The sequence below is a fragment of the Paralichthys olivaceus genome, chromosome 12 (assembly GCF_024713975.1).
Source record: "Paralichthys olivaceus isolate ysfri-2021 chromosome 12, ASM2471397v2, whole genome shotgun sequence".
In the NCBI taxonomy this organism is placed as follows: Eukaryota; Metazoa; Chordata; class Actinopteri; order Pleuronectiformes; family Paralichthyidae; genus Paralichthys; species Paralichthys olivaceus.
The window spans coordinates 19396867-19409314 of NC_091104.1; the positions used below are offsets into that span (position 1 = coordinate 19396867).

The 12448-nt window shown below is 41.2% G+C and overlaps 1 protein-coding gene across 5 annotated transcripts in view; it reads right to left on the reverse strand.

Moving 5' to 3' along the window:
• Nucleotides 1-1103: 1103 nt before the first annotated feature.
• fndc5a (fibronectin type III domain containing 5a) overlaps nucleotides 1104-12448 on the reverse strand; it is a 31977-nt gene continuing 20632 nt past the window's right edge. For 3 of the 5 annotated variants that reach the window (XM_069535606.1, XM_069535608.1, XM_020084667.2), the window contains 3 exons: nucleotides 7008-7097; nucleotides 6739-6872; nucleotides 1104-5586 (listed from right to left, as the gene is read on the reverse strand). In XM_069535606.1, the coding sequence (XP_069391707.1) occupies nucleotides 5539-5586; nucleotides 6739-6872; nucleotides 7008-7097 (272 nt within the window). In that variant the 3' untranslated portion in view covers nucleotides 1104-5538. Of the gene's footprint in view, nucleotides 5587-6671; nucleotides 6873-7007; nucleotides 7098-12448 lie in introns of all 5 variants that reach the window. The other 2 variants (XR_011244711.1, XR_002202616.2) reach the window with 2 other exon arrangements.

Consider the following 12448-nt stretch of genomic DNA (forward strand, 5'->3'; position numbering starts at 1 on the left):
TTTCTTTGATTTTCGGTATGATTTTGAATCCATCCCTCAATGGGTTAATGATTTTGGTTTGACCGTTGTTACAATATTTTGTTTTCAACAAATAATATAAAGTACATTAGTAAAGTTTTTCACCATGGATAATTTGTTCATCAAGATCTGATGTGTGATTTAAGTGTTCCCTTAATCTTTTTGAGGCGTCATCGTGGTATGGCGACAATGCTGCATTGTTATTCAACTAAAGTTCTGTGCGCAGGTACAGGCTGACAGAAAAGGGACATGGGGAGTAAATTGGATCATGAAATTTCTCAGCATGGGCTCCAGCCATTGAATAATGCAGGTTGTTAAAGTAATCCTGTCTGTTCAGATAGTGGGGCAGCCTGTCCCTGAGCAGTCACCCAGAAAGCAGAGGTGTAAGGGTGTCAGTGAAAGCCTCGTGACACATGTTGTGCAGGCTGGGAGGCACGTGTGCAGTCACAGCACCTCTCTACACCTTCTCACAAAGTTTTCCCTTGCCAGAGTCTGGGTTTTTATCTGACTTTCTTAAAAAACAAACCACACAACTGAATATAAAATACGGTGAGAGATAAAAGTCATCCATCACTACAAAATCCCATCATCACCTGCCAGTCCAGATATCTACTCTTCTATTGATGCACAGACAGAAACATAATCTAAAATGGGTATCGGGTCAGATCCAAGTGATTTGTTGTATTATGCTATTGAACTTGATTTTGAAGCCATTATCATTTCAGGCTCGTTTTCTGACGCAACTTACTGACTCGACAGTAAATGCATTTGCCCGAATCCATTTTTCTTTTCTTTTTTTCCATGAAACTCTGTTGTCTGCACAGTAACAGTTAAGAGCAAGTTGTAGGTGGGCTTTTTTGTTTGGTGGCAAAAAAATCTTGACAGCTGAAGCCCGATAAAGGCTGAGGTTCACATTTACTATTCAAAAAAAATAAAATCCTGTCCATCTGGATTCTGAAAAACTCTCCTTAAGAAAACCATCACCATGACTTTTCCGTTGTTGCCCAGAAAGGTTTCAACGATCTTTCATATTTTGTTTTTAAATATCACCACTTAGTGTTTCCAATAAACATCAAACACATGCCTTTGTGGAAAATATTACATATTTTAATGAAGCATACACAAGTAAGCATACACCATACTCTTCATAATAGAAGTTGTGTAACCTTGTGCATAATAGTTAAATCATGCTAGCCCTCATTAAGCAATGACTGCTGTACACTTCGTACAATGAATATAAACATGATAGCACTAATAAAGCAGTTTCTCTAAACAATGCTTCTTTGTGGATCTCATTTCAATAACCCCTTGACAAAATAGTCTCAACTTCCTGGCATGTTTCTAGTCTAATACATCACAAAATCGTCCAGTACAGCTACCAAGCATATTGTTCTCTTTCAGGCATTGTATGGTACATAAAGTAGCTTGAGAAACGCCTTGGGCCTCTGGCACTGAAACAAAGTCCTCAGTGTGGAGTTGTGGCTTCACACCACAGGGCTCAAGTGGAATGTCGAGTTCTTACAGTCATCACCATTTGTTTTAAAGGAAAAAAGTTTTGTCTATCTGCTGTGGACAGGTGTGTATTTAGCCTGTTCTAACCAGATGCATCAGTGGTTCTCATGACAACAAACAACCAAACTCAGTTTCTCTTCAGGAGTAAGGTCTTGTGTGGCTGATTGAGTGTACGCTACGCTACCACGTATGAAATGTGTGGAGGCATCTTCCACTGACCCACCCAACATGTAACACCCTCTTTTTGTGAATGTTGGTCAAACCATAGACTGTATATAAAGATTGCTGACATGACAGTTTCACAAAAGTGAAGCCAAAACGTTTCAATTGCCCCCTGGTGGCTGGCTGCAGTATGTGAATTAATTTTCCTCAAAAATTGTTTCTGTCATTGTAGGTAGTTTTTATCACACTGATGTTCGTTCAAGTTCAATTTTTTTCCAGTAAGTTGGTTTCCTCTTCCGGGGCTCTGCAACACAATCACATTTACGCAGATTCTGGCTCCAAAGGACATCAGATGTGCAAGATGGCGGCACCCATGTTTCGGCTTAATTTTTTATAAAAGCAGGAAGTCGAGATGTGTTGTCCATCTTTGTATGCTGCCCCAGAGTCAAACCCACGTCTATGTAAAATCTAATGATGCTCCACAGCAGTTAACATCAAACTGAGAAGCACATGACATAGATTATACGCAGACAGCCTACTGCTGTCTAAATAAGTAGTTCAGTATTTTGGGAAATGTGCTTAATCAAGGTTAAAGAATTAGATGAGCTGATCAATATAACTCATGAGCTATGTAGCTCCAGCCAGCAGCTGCTTAGCATAGCTTTGAATATATACTGAAAACGGGAACCGCTAGCTTAGCTCTGTTAAACAATGTTTCTATAGCTAACTAGCCACTGGCTGTAGCTTCATATTTATATTATAAATGTGATAGAAGTGGTATTGATCTTCTAATCTAATGCAAAATGTTCTTTAACAGTTGGACAACCTTCCACATAAGTGAATGTATTGTAGCCCCACATTTAAACCAGTAATACATTATTTACAGTGGCAACATAGAGGTGAACCATAATGTGAACATGATGATGCACTGTTTGGATCAACTTTAATCAGTCAAACCTGTGAAGGCTCTGAAAGTAAACCTCTTATTTTGCTAGCTGAAGTTTAACTTATTGAAGCGACTGCAGAGGAGGAAAGTAAATAAAGAGTGCCTACAGGGAGCATTGCTGAGACATATATTACTTGGAAACTTAAGGCATAGCACTAGTTTAGAGAAACCGTCCAGGGAGACAATCATCACAAACCATTTCTGTGTGGATGGAGGCCTATCGATCGGAGAGGAACCAGTGCTTTGTTCCGGGGGAAAAAATGGATTCAGCCTTCAGCCACAAAAGTTTGGGGTGAAGAGCTGATCCCTCTGGAGTGATGCAGCACAGCGCTGTTATAGTGACATCACCATGTTTGTCCTGGCAACAGCACAAATGTCTGAGTGAATCAGTCTCTTTTCCCTTTTCCCACTCTGACTTTACCTTAAACCCACTCCTGCCTCTGACACAAGTCAGGTGCTTTCTTAGGGAGCACAATCTTGAGCTTTTTCTCTTATTAAGAGTGAAAGATGCGAGAGGGGGAGGTGGAGGAAGGAAGAGAGTGATAAAAGCCTTCCACTGCATTAGTCATTAGTCTACCTGCTCTACCCGACCGTATCCTTCACTGCTCTTTTACTTGCCTTTGCAGCCTTCCTCAGTTCACTACTGTTGGCGTTGTGATCTGTTTGTGTGCACATACCGTATTTGTTCACAAGTCACTCACGATGCTCAGCAAAATGAGTGCAGAATAAGAGGGTTTATCGCTCTGCCTGTCAATGGAGATTTCCAGCGGCTGTTAACCGATAAGTGTGGTTGATTATTTCAAATATTTTGAATTACATTCCTCATAAAAGTATTTTCCTATTGTACACAAAAATCACATTGATATAATGTGATTAAAAAATACATATTAGAGGGCTGCTATGGAAAAAGCTTGTTAATATCATGACTTTTGTAGCTGTGCATAACATAACAATCCCCAGTAGCAATGCCCTCCTATATTTTGAGGCTATACATTGTTCACATTAGTGTCATGTTTCATAAAAGACTCGCTAAAGTCACACCACCAAACAAGAATGAAATATAAAATGTATGTACACATTAAATGCCAAACATTTCCTCCACATTTTCATACTTACTGTGATATTTCCTTTTACTTTGCACGCTGAATTAAATATCATGTGATAAAGCAGATGACACAAACTTGATATACTTCCATCATGTTAGTGAAAACACAAGATATTACTTTTAAGGCAGTACTACTGAGTTTAGATCAGCCCTCAAATACACCATTTCACTGTCTTAAAACAAGTCCACCTTACAGATCACAGTTTACCTTCTTATCTCTGCGTTTTAGCCTCTTTAACATTGAGTTCAACACAAATTTTGACTTTGAATTGAGAAAAGGTTTTTGATCGAAGCCCTTCTGTCTTTGCGACATCTCTTCTGGACGTCACGAAGCAGTCTGAGGGTTGAAGATTTTGGACGCTTAAAAAAAGTTTATTTTTCATGCTAGCCATCAGAAACTAAAGTTTTTACAACAGCGCTTTAACTTTTTATCTCACTCAAATTCAGCATTCATTCCCTCACATATGTTCAGTTTCATCATCTCTCCGAACATTGCGTGGGAGGTTGAGTTTAGGACGAAGATGCCACAGAGTCCTGGCTCCTGCACTCCACTGAGGGCTATTATTGCTGATGCGAGGGATTTCTTCAGTCCACTCCTCTGTAGAGGTCCACAAAGTCCAGCCCCTTTTTGAAGTTCATTAATTAGATGAATGCACACCACTATGGCAGCTCCTTTTTCTCCCCCGCCCAGAAATGCTCTGAAATCCATCACCCTCTAAGAGAAAGACACAAGGAAATACTAAAGGGCTCATTCTGGAAGGTGGAATGTAGCATTTCAGAAATCTATAATAAAAAACAGGACAGAAGTAATAGAATGTTGAAATCCAAAGTGTGACCGCAGTAAATGTTAAGGACTTCACTGTTTACATGTGTTCAAATCGGAGATGACTTTCAATGCGAGCTTAAGAGTTTTGTCTTTATTTTCTTTTTGACAAATTTGGGAAATTCCGCTTTGGTAATGAGCCGAGTGATCCTGCTAACGCTAATCTAATAAATGACTCCTAAATTGTCAGGTTGAGTCTGGATTCCCTGAGGTGGGAAAATGAGCTCGCGAGAATAAAACCTTTCCCACAGGAGGATAACGAGCTTCTTTCAGAGGAGGAAAGGGGGTCTAAATGAAGAAAATAAAGATACCAGAACAACAGGTGTGCTCTGGTGGCACCATGTTGAAAATCAAAGAAGTAAAACTACAGTGATACAGTTGAATAATCTACAGTATTTAGAGTTAAAAACAGGATGTTATAAAAGAAATTGGGAGAAGATGCTGAGATCGAGTTACAGGGGATGAATTTGACAAAGTGGATGCATCCCAGTGCAACCCAAACTAGGTAATAAGCTCCAGGTTTGTGGCTTTTGATAACGCACTGAAAGACAGCAAGAAAAGAGGTGACAAAGGGGGAGAGAGAATAAAAGGGCTGTGGCTCTCTTTATCGGTTTTGGTCCCTGTGGTTGGTTTGTCTGCAGTCGCTCCACCTCTGGAGCCATTTGGCCCTAATCTCTGCTGCCCCATGGTACCAAAGTCATTGAGCACATTGAAGCCACTCAACTCCAGCCGCAGTCTCTCCACTGCCGACTCCGCTCTCAGAGCTGCACCGGCCAGGTCTTCGTGTCTGAGTCCCTGTTGTCCTGCAGCATCATCTTGGCACCATGCCCCGTGCCAAAAGAGAGTAGTAGGCCCCATGCCGAGGGGCCCAGAGTCCCAGCCTCATCCTGACAAGCAGATGGGCTTAAAAAGGGGCCCCGCTTGTTTGTGAGAACACAAAGTCTTTCGGATAAAGAGGTGACGTCCTGGCAGTCACACCTCAATGATGTTAACAGATGGCATCTTGTTGTTCTTGGAGAACTGTGGGAGGAAAATAGGAAGATGACAGGTATGAGGAGACAGGAGGACTCACAGGGATCACATTGTAAATGCCTTCATTAAGCATGAGGATGCCTCTGGATGGTTTTTTATGTTTTGAAAGGGAGAGCAAAGATTTGTTTTGACCTTGGTTTCCTGCTCTGGTTTTGAACACAGGAGATGAACATGGTATGTATAAGGTTATTTTCCCTATCAGGAGCGTGGTCTTTCAGTTTGAGAGCAGGACTTATTGATTTCATGTTGACATTTTGTAATGTCTCATACACCCTGCCTGTGCTTAGATGTCCTGTGCTCATGCTGCTTCTGTCTGCATGTGAAACATCTCGCTGGGATGACAGGTCAGTCAAAATTCCCCAACCAATAGAATGCCAGATGTTATGTTGGAAAAATGAAATTGCCCTGCACTTGTTTCATAACCTCTGCTGTTGGTGCCTTTCCCATAAAATAAAGGGATAAAAGAAACAGGGAAATGTCATTTATTTATTTTTTTGGTTGGTAATACTGGTCCCATAACATAAAAAGACTTGAAATCCTTGATTTTGCTGCCATGGAGGGTGGGAGAGCATGAACCCAGTTAAAGTAACAACCCTTATGGGACTCTCACATACATAAAACTAACACAAGCACAACGAGGGGGGGACAATTCCACTTGTCAACGCCACACCTGGTATTTTATTGGTTGGGGAATTTTGAGAGCAGAGGAAAAGTTGAGGTGCAAGCACAGAAACAGTGTGAGCGCAAGGATGAGAACTGAATCCCAGGAAATCTAAACACAAGCAGGGTATATTTAAGTGCAAGCTGTTTTGAGTGAAAGCATCACAAGAAGTCCTGCCCTCAAACTGAAAGACCACGCTCCTGAATAGAGAGGGAAACGTATATGTGGCTCTGTTTGTTGATCAAAAAGAACCGGAAGCAAAGATATGAGTTTGTCTGCGGCTGAGAGCTGCAAAGTCATGCACGTGATGGTGCCACGTTGAAGTAGTGTTTTAAGCTGGTGCTGGTGATGACACTATGAGCGCGCATGAGGTGTCAGCATAAAACGTCTAGAAGTGGCCGGGACCATTCACCTGCCCGGTGGTGCTGAGGGGGAGGCACCCGGGGAGAGGAGGAGGAGGAGGAGGGGGTGGGTTATACCTTACTGCGCAACAGCCCCCCTGTTGGGTGTTCAGGAGTACTGCACTCCGAGGAGTTTTTGGCTTTGTCCTTGTTGTTGTTGGGCTCGTTGTCTTTAATTATGTCGTACTGGCGACAGAAGAGAGCGATCACACCTGAGAGGGAATAGAAAGGAAGTGTTTACCAAACAGCCAGCTCCGATTATCCCCCAAACACACAATCCCAGCTGCAGCAGAAATAGTGCACGTGAAGCTGCCTGATCCTGGTTTATTGATCAGCTTTGTCCTCACCTGCCCACATGATAAGCACCACCACGATGATGATAAGCTCCCCTGCCCTCAGCTGGGTGGTCTGGCCCACTTCCTCCATCGTCACTTCGTCTGTAGGAGTCAAGAGGCAACATGTTAATAAAGTCGTTTTCAGACATGACCTGTGGGTAAAGTCCAGAGAATTGGGTTCGGACTTTACCGCGTTCACAACAGCACCAAATCCGCATCTGCATTATTTAGGCGAGAGATGGAGCAGCCGGGTGCAGCAGGCGGAGGCAGGAAGTAACGTCTTAACTCTGCTGCAGAGATCACATGATCATGTTTACAGCACCCGACACCGTCATCAGCTCTTATCACCACAAACTCTTGACATCTTCGTCTGAATGTGTCAAAGCTTTTTCATAAGCAGATATTTCTTTTTTTTTAAATGTTTGTGTCTGTCGTATGATGGACACGTCTTCAACCCCCACTCGCTCGTGGTGATTCCAGCGGGGGATCAACTGCTGTGTTCTACTCTCCTGACTTTGCGTGGACTTTATACCAGAAGGAGAAAGTCCGCAGAAACTTTGGAGGCACCACTCGGACGTTCGCGTTCACACGTGCTCCTCCTCCATAGAAAATATTGGGGATCTGCAGAGTTCAGTGTATGTCTGAAAGCAGCTTTTAGTCTGTTAAAGGAAGTAAAATACGTTTGACCAAAATAGATAAATGAACCATTTTACATCTGCAAGGAGGTTATATTTTCATCCTAATAACGTTAGGGAAGTGTGAAATATGAACGTCCCCTCCCAAATAACATTTTTACAGTCCCTGAAGGAGACTGTGAAAAGCAGTGTGAGTGCACTTTAGTGTCTCTGCAAAATTTCCTAATTGTCTTTTTTGAAATTGCTGTTAATGGGTTTATCTACAAGCTTGTAAAACACTTCATGGTCATTTTTAATTTGGTCATTACTTTGTTGCTGCACCTGCTACTCATATCTCCCATGACCACAAAGTCATAAGCTCTGTCTCATGCTCTTGGCATAGATTTCTGCCAACAGCACATTTTTTAATTCAACATTTACCCAGTTTTCATAGTCTTATCGATGTATTTTTTGGATGGTAAGCCGTTGGTTTTATTTTTTTTTTTTATGCACATTCATCGGAGGAGTTCTTCATTTCTTCTTCATTTCATGTAAGGGCTGTTTTTCTTCTGCTACATTATTTTGGGGCCAGTAGAGGGCACACTTGAGACACATCCTTCACTGGGCTCTCCATATATATTAACTTTTAGTCCTTTTTAGTTGTTTTTCTGTTCCTGAGAGAGCAAGTTTCTGGATGTATATTGCTATAAAGTAGACTGAAATATATTGCTCAGTTATTTTATACATTTGGGGTTTTATTGATGTACTTTCTGCTTTTATTCCAGACAGAAGTTATTCAACGTTTGTATTCTCCCTCTCCGGAGATCTCGAACTTCCTTGCAGTCTTTCTGTTAGCTCTTTTTTCTTATCGAGTGCTGGTGTAACCATATCACAGCCATCTTATTCCTCAAGGGTTTTATTATTCTTGTGCTTTTACCCATTAAGATCACAGTATAAGGGATGTTGCCACTTATCAGCTCATCTACTCCTGGTTCCATCACCCCATATTATAGGTGCAGCACGGTAATGGTTGGCAGCAGCAGCGCAGGTGTTGTTAAGGACCTTGGTTACAGTAGAGAAGCAGATTTTTAAAAGATATACTTCATGTATATGTTGGTGTATTCAAGCATGATCATTATTAGACCAAATTCTCTGAGCGTCTGATGGAGTCAAATGATCACAGAAAGGCAGAACGTTAGGACAGTCAAGGCTTCATCTAGGCTATTGGGGATTTCTCTACTTTACAGTGTGATAGAGAGTTGAAGCAATGGGGGAAAAAGTTAATCAGAGCAGCCAGGATCAATTTACACCAACCTCAATTAAACTTCACCTTAATCTTTGCAGTGGAATGGCCTTAAGGGGAGGTATCACAGAGATCTTGGTTTCACATACACAAGTCTTTCCTGTAGAGGAGGGGAGGCATCTATCAAACAGAGCAACCACACGTTGTAGCTTTTTCTCGCACTGCTGAATGTTGTGGAAGTCAGAGGCTTTATCTAAAGTTCACCACAGTGGACAGAGCACTCCTTTTCTTTTGATTAGATACAGTGGGTGACATTTCGAGGGCCCAGCGCGCAGGAACCCCGCGCTCCAGTGGCTTTTAGCAACAAGCAATTCTGCAGATCGATTGGCCTCTGTTGTATAGTGTTAACCAACCAAAGCAGAGTAGAACAGGGCCTCACTGGGGCTAACTGGTCAACTGTAACACCTCTAATGCTCAGTGACCACAGCCTGATCTTTTATTCAACACAGAATTAGGTAAAAACCTGGTGCATGGACGTTGATGCACCGCAGGATTCAGGTTACAGGTGGTCCAGCAGGTATAAGCAGGATGTAACATATTAATTCTGCTGCGGAAATCATGTTTTTTTTGTTCTCAGCACATCGACACTGGCGTTGGCTGTTATCACCACAATCTTTCTTGATATGCAGAAATTTACTATACAATATATTTGTTTCAAGTACATTTACTTGAAAACCCAATATGTGTAGCTTTTAAATATAAAAATGTTTACCATAATTAATTCCCAAACAATTGTTTTTGAAATTATTGTTAATATTAATATCAAGCATGTTGTGATATATAGTTCTACTCATTGAAATTGTAAATATTCTTTTCTTACAGGATAAACTTATAAGATGTTCTAGCGTAGACTGTTCACAAAGATGAACAATGTGTCTCCACTGCCTCCCACTATTCTGTGAATGTTGGATAGTTGCTGCGAGACAATAGATCTGTCAGCTTTTCAACATCATATCAACTCCTTTTGTAAGTTATTCACGGAACATCTCTTCTCCAACAAATGTTTCATTGTTGCATCTTGGTTTCTCCCAATAAGGCTCGAGGTGTGGCGAAATGTTGACCTTTTCCTTTAAGGTGCCACAGCCGTGTTGGATTTGTCCCGTGTCTTTAATATTGCTGCTTTTATTTCCATGGCCACACATAGTTTGAAAGAAAAGTTGTGTTCTTATGTTGGAGAGCTGTTGAGGGAAGCAACACTTCACTGCAGCCCTGTTTTGAAAAATATATCAAACTGTTATGTGGCAGAGTCGCTTTGTTCCATTCTCAGTTTTTGAGAAGTTTCCAGCAGGGCCAGAGAGAGGACGTTCTCCCGATAATAGATCAGGGGAAGTCAGATCTATTACAGTTTTTCCGTGTGTGTGTGTGTGCGTGCGTGCGAGAGCGTGTGAGAGACAGTCAATTTTAATTGTCAGGATATCTCCTGTAACACTGTGACTTCTTCCCTTTTCCTCCTCTGTCAGTTACTCTTTCCCTCCCTTCACTCTTTCTCTGACTCCATCTCTTCCTCTTGCTTTGTGCACAGGTTGTGCTGTTCTTTTATTTTTTTCATTTTCCTTTCTTTCTCGCATCGTTTGATCTACGGAAGCTTAAACCTTTTGTGAAGAGGAAATGAGAAGACGTGGAATAATCCAGCTTTCGCACTTATCCTTCACTCTTTGCACCGAGTTCAGCGTGAACAGAAGGGATGAGCAGATGAGCGGGGATGGTGAAAACCTCCCTTTTCTTCTTGGGACGTTTGCTTGTCATACCCAGACAAAGGACCTACAGCTGTGCTGAGAGACTGTCCCTCCCACACTCGCTGTGCAGATTATGAGCAGTAAAAGACAACGTCTGTTTTTCTTTTTTTGACTCATTTTGTAAGTCCATCTTTTACATTGGCAACATACTCTCCATTCAAGTAGCAAAAACTTCACTGTGCAATTAAAAAAACAGAAGCTCAGTTTTCTCTATTCATGTTACTCCAGCTGATGGGAAATTTGCAGGATAAGCAAAGAATGTCAAATAAAAAGAAATGAAAATGTTTAGTTATCACTAAATTTATCAACCTATTGTCGGTAGAAAAACATTTGCAAATCATTCAAAATAAAGCATCAATAAAGTATAAAGATCTCACATATCCTGCTCGGTTTAAACAATTGCTCTTGCCCACTGATTTTGATTCTCCCAATCCTAAACCCTCATCAAAAGGTTTCATGGTTTCAACGTGGCTCAGCTTATTAAACAGATATCCCTGAACAAGCAGCGTAAACGAGACAGAGGGGTGTTGAGTCGAACTGAGAAACTGTTGTTGAGTAGTTACAGGCTGATGAATTACAGATGTGCTCTGTGTGGAGATTTGCTTTGTGAAATGTGTGCATGGTGGGAAGCGTGGGGAAATGTATATGTGTGTAGACTGAGCGTGCCAACGTGGAGATCTTTCATGTTGTGGGGGGATGGATTATTGAGCTGAGGCAGAGTGCTGCTCCCTTTAACAGCCTTCCAAATAAAACAGGCAAACAAGCGTTCACAGAGGCATCAACTGCACTCGACTCAACAGCATCATTTAAAAACTGGAAGGCTGACATTTTGGAAAACGTCCTTGTTTTTTTCTGTCTGTGAGTCATATTAGAAGATCAATGCTACTCCCATGTACACAACACACTGTAATGGTGCTGGAGCCCAAGAAACGACGCGGTTTTCATAATCTAGTTGAAATAGATTTTTGCATTCATATTCATTCATCACTAAAGCTCATGTCATGCCAGAGAGCCAGTAAACCAAATGGAACGGTCAAAGCCACAATGCAAGAAAAAGAAAAAAGTGGCTGGAATTAAATCCTTTCTTCCGATCTGATGTTAGTGAAGATGAAAAGGCAGAACATCCTTTTATTCATCATTCATTCTTCTGACGTTTATATTAGCTGTCATGCTGTTACAAAGACACATTACAAAGCCATCCTAAACCTGGACGGCAATCATGCCATGTTCATGTCTGCTGGAAATTTGAAGTAGCTCAGCTATGTTTTCACAGCATCCTAGATAAACTTGACCTCTGCCTGTACAGCATCATTTACTCAGCATAGATGTTTCCAATGCTGCTTTTGTGATAAGTAAATTCAAAACACAAACATATTTGTGTTCATACCTACATTGCTTAATGCTATAACTTACAACATCCAGATATTCTCCAAGATGTTTGACTGACTTCTGCAAAATACTCAACATGACGAAAGTATTCATAGTCAGTCTAATATTTGATTGTGTAATTAGTTAAAGTTGACTAATGTATGTAAACTTGCCACCTTGCTTTAACGAGCAGCTGACTAATTAGCTTGTGCCTTTTTGATTTTAGGATTAGCACATAAAACAGAAACAACCAACTATAAATCTTTTAATTGTGATAATGCAAACACTAGACGAACCAGTCGAGATGTACGACCATGCACTTGGCATTTCTTGGTGGCTATTCCAGAGACTTTGGAACTCACAGAAACTTACATGATCATACATGACTTCAGAAAAAAAACGGGGGTCATCAGAAGGGTTGAATCAGACCCA